Consider the following 2,137-nt stretch of genomic DNA (forward strand, 5'->3'; position numbering starts at 1 on the left):
AATATTTAGTGCTGTCAAACGATTAATCGCCATTAATTGCATCCAAAATAAAGGTTTTGTTTATATAATATATGTGTGTGTATACTGTGTATATTTATTATGTATATATAAATATAGACACATGCATGTATATTTAAGAAAAATGTTATGTTTATATTAAATATATTTATATATAATATAGATTTTATGAATATAAATATATACATGCGAATACATGTAAATATTTTAAAAATATATACTGTATGTGTGTGTATTTTTATATACATAATACACAGTACACACAGATGTTAAGTACACAAAAACGTTTATTTTGGATGCGATTATCGTGATTAATCATTTGACAGCACTATATTTTTGCTAGTCATTTTTTTATGGATCCTGTAAACAAACATGTCAGCCTTCCTAAGAATGATACAAAATCAATAACGTAATCTTTTTTGTGACAGATCAAACTTCCATGAAGATGGAAGTCAAAAGGACGAAAAGTTTCAAGTATGACATATTACATATATTTATTTAGGTGGACTTAGATGTGCATTTGACTATGAAATGTTTGTTCAGTGTGTCTTCAAATTCATTTTACTTCTGTATTTACACAGCTTTAGATATATATCAATCAGCTTTTCAATTTGCCACTTCTGCTTAGGAACTGGTGCACATTTTAAAAAAAATTGCACTAATTTGCGTGTTTGTGGTGTTTGTAGGCTGCACTAGACTTGCAGACATCAGCCTGTTCTGATCACCACAACTGGTTTGCTGTAGGAGGTGAGTATCAGCAGAACTCTAGTGCTTAAAGAGCCTGTTTTCATGCCCTCCAGTATAATATGCACTCATGGTATTATCATTAATGACAAAAATGCACAAAATGAGAAAGTCTGCCAGCAATTAAAAAAAGACATATCCATGCTTACTGTCTGAAGTTGAATAAGGGCATGGTGACCCAACCCAAAGCCTCAATGCTGCGTTTCTGCTTGTTCTTTTCCTCCGCACCTCCAGGGGGCGGTAGAGAGGTGGCATATAGCGTCACAGTCAGCTGTGACTCCCTCGGTAACTGATTGATCTGGATGGGGAAGCAAACTCTGTATTTTGAAAAAGACAAAATTAAAATTAGTATAATACCAATTTGAAACATGTTTTTGAAATAATGCTTCCGTAAAGGATACATTTGGAATTCGAACATTTTCTCAAAACTAAGAACAACAACAAATGCAAACATTTTATTTTTAAACACCTACACTTGGGAGTTATAATAGTATAAACTCACACCTACATGCATGAGACTAAATATATTCACCAGGATGGGGAAAAAAAGTGACAACTGTCCACTAAAATATCCCTGAACAATACCAAAACTCTACAATAAAGGCGGCAGAGTACAAAAACAGCCACAGGAAGCTGAGCTGGATGTGCTATTTTCAAATATGACGTCTGAAATACTTGGTAAACAAGCTTAGATCTAACGTGTTCAAACACTAGGCCATTTATTTTCGACAAACCTCAGAGATAGTATCTATGGGACTGTGTAGTGTGTGGGGATTGGCGTCAGGCTCACCTCTGGTCCCACACCACCAGGTGGAAGAGATATTTGCTGACCGACTGTTTACTGGTGTGCTGGGGGGCACAAAGCTCCACTCCGCCATGGGTGAGAGAACAGGACAGGAAGAAATGTTCATAGCTGTAGATGGGTTATGTGAAAAAGAGAGAAAGACAAAGAGGGTGAGATCATCAAATAGCAGCAAATTACACCTAACGGAAGCCAAGATATTTGGGACATTAAATCACTGAAAACCTTCCTTTCCAGGGAGCTGCTTCTAACCTGATAAGCATTGTGACCAAATTGAGTTAAACTCAGAGACTCCATGAGTCAGATGTGGGAATTATTTCATTCTAGTTTTATGCACTGAACAAACTGATTCTTCAAGATGATTTGATTCAAAAGAATGACCCATTCACAAATCAGACATCGCTACTCCAAAGACCTCCAGTGAATGCTGCATTGTCAAGATTTAGACAGCAATGTAAGTAACACGATCAACGTCCAGAAAAATAGCAAGGAGATCAGTAAAATAATCCATGTGACATCAGGGGTTCAACCATAATTTTACGAAGCTACGAGAATACTTTTTGTACGCAAAGA

General features: G+C 35.9%; 1 protein-coding gene across 1 annotated transcript in view; it reads right to left on the minus strand.

The window, feature by feature from the left end:
- The window catches only part of LOC107727756 (phosphatidylinositol 4-phosphate 3-kinase C2 domain-containing subunit beta-like), a 47,069-nt gene that overhangs the window by 23,946 nt on the left and 20,986 nt on the right, over positions 1-2,137 (minus strand). Inside the window, exons 12-13 of the mRNA XM_016537713.1 lie at positions 1,553-1,675; positions 912-1,079 (exon numbers count right to left, since the gene is read on the minus strand). Coding sequence (XP_016393199.1) covers positions 912-1,079; positions 1,553-1,675 — 291 coding nt within the window. The remainder of the gene's footprint in view (positions 1-911; positions 1,080-1,552; positions 1,676-2,137) is intronic.

Source organism: Sinocyclocheilus rhinocerous, unplaced genomic scaffold (genome assembly GCF_001515625.1).
Source record: "Sinocyclocheilus rhinocerous isolate Xijiao unplaced genomic scaffold, SAMN03320098_v1.1 scaffold576, whole genome shotgun sequence".
NCBI lineage: Eukaryota > Metazoa > Chordata > Actinopteri > Cypriniformes > Cyprinidae > Sinocyclocheilus > Sinocyclocheilus rhinocerous.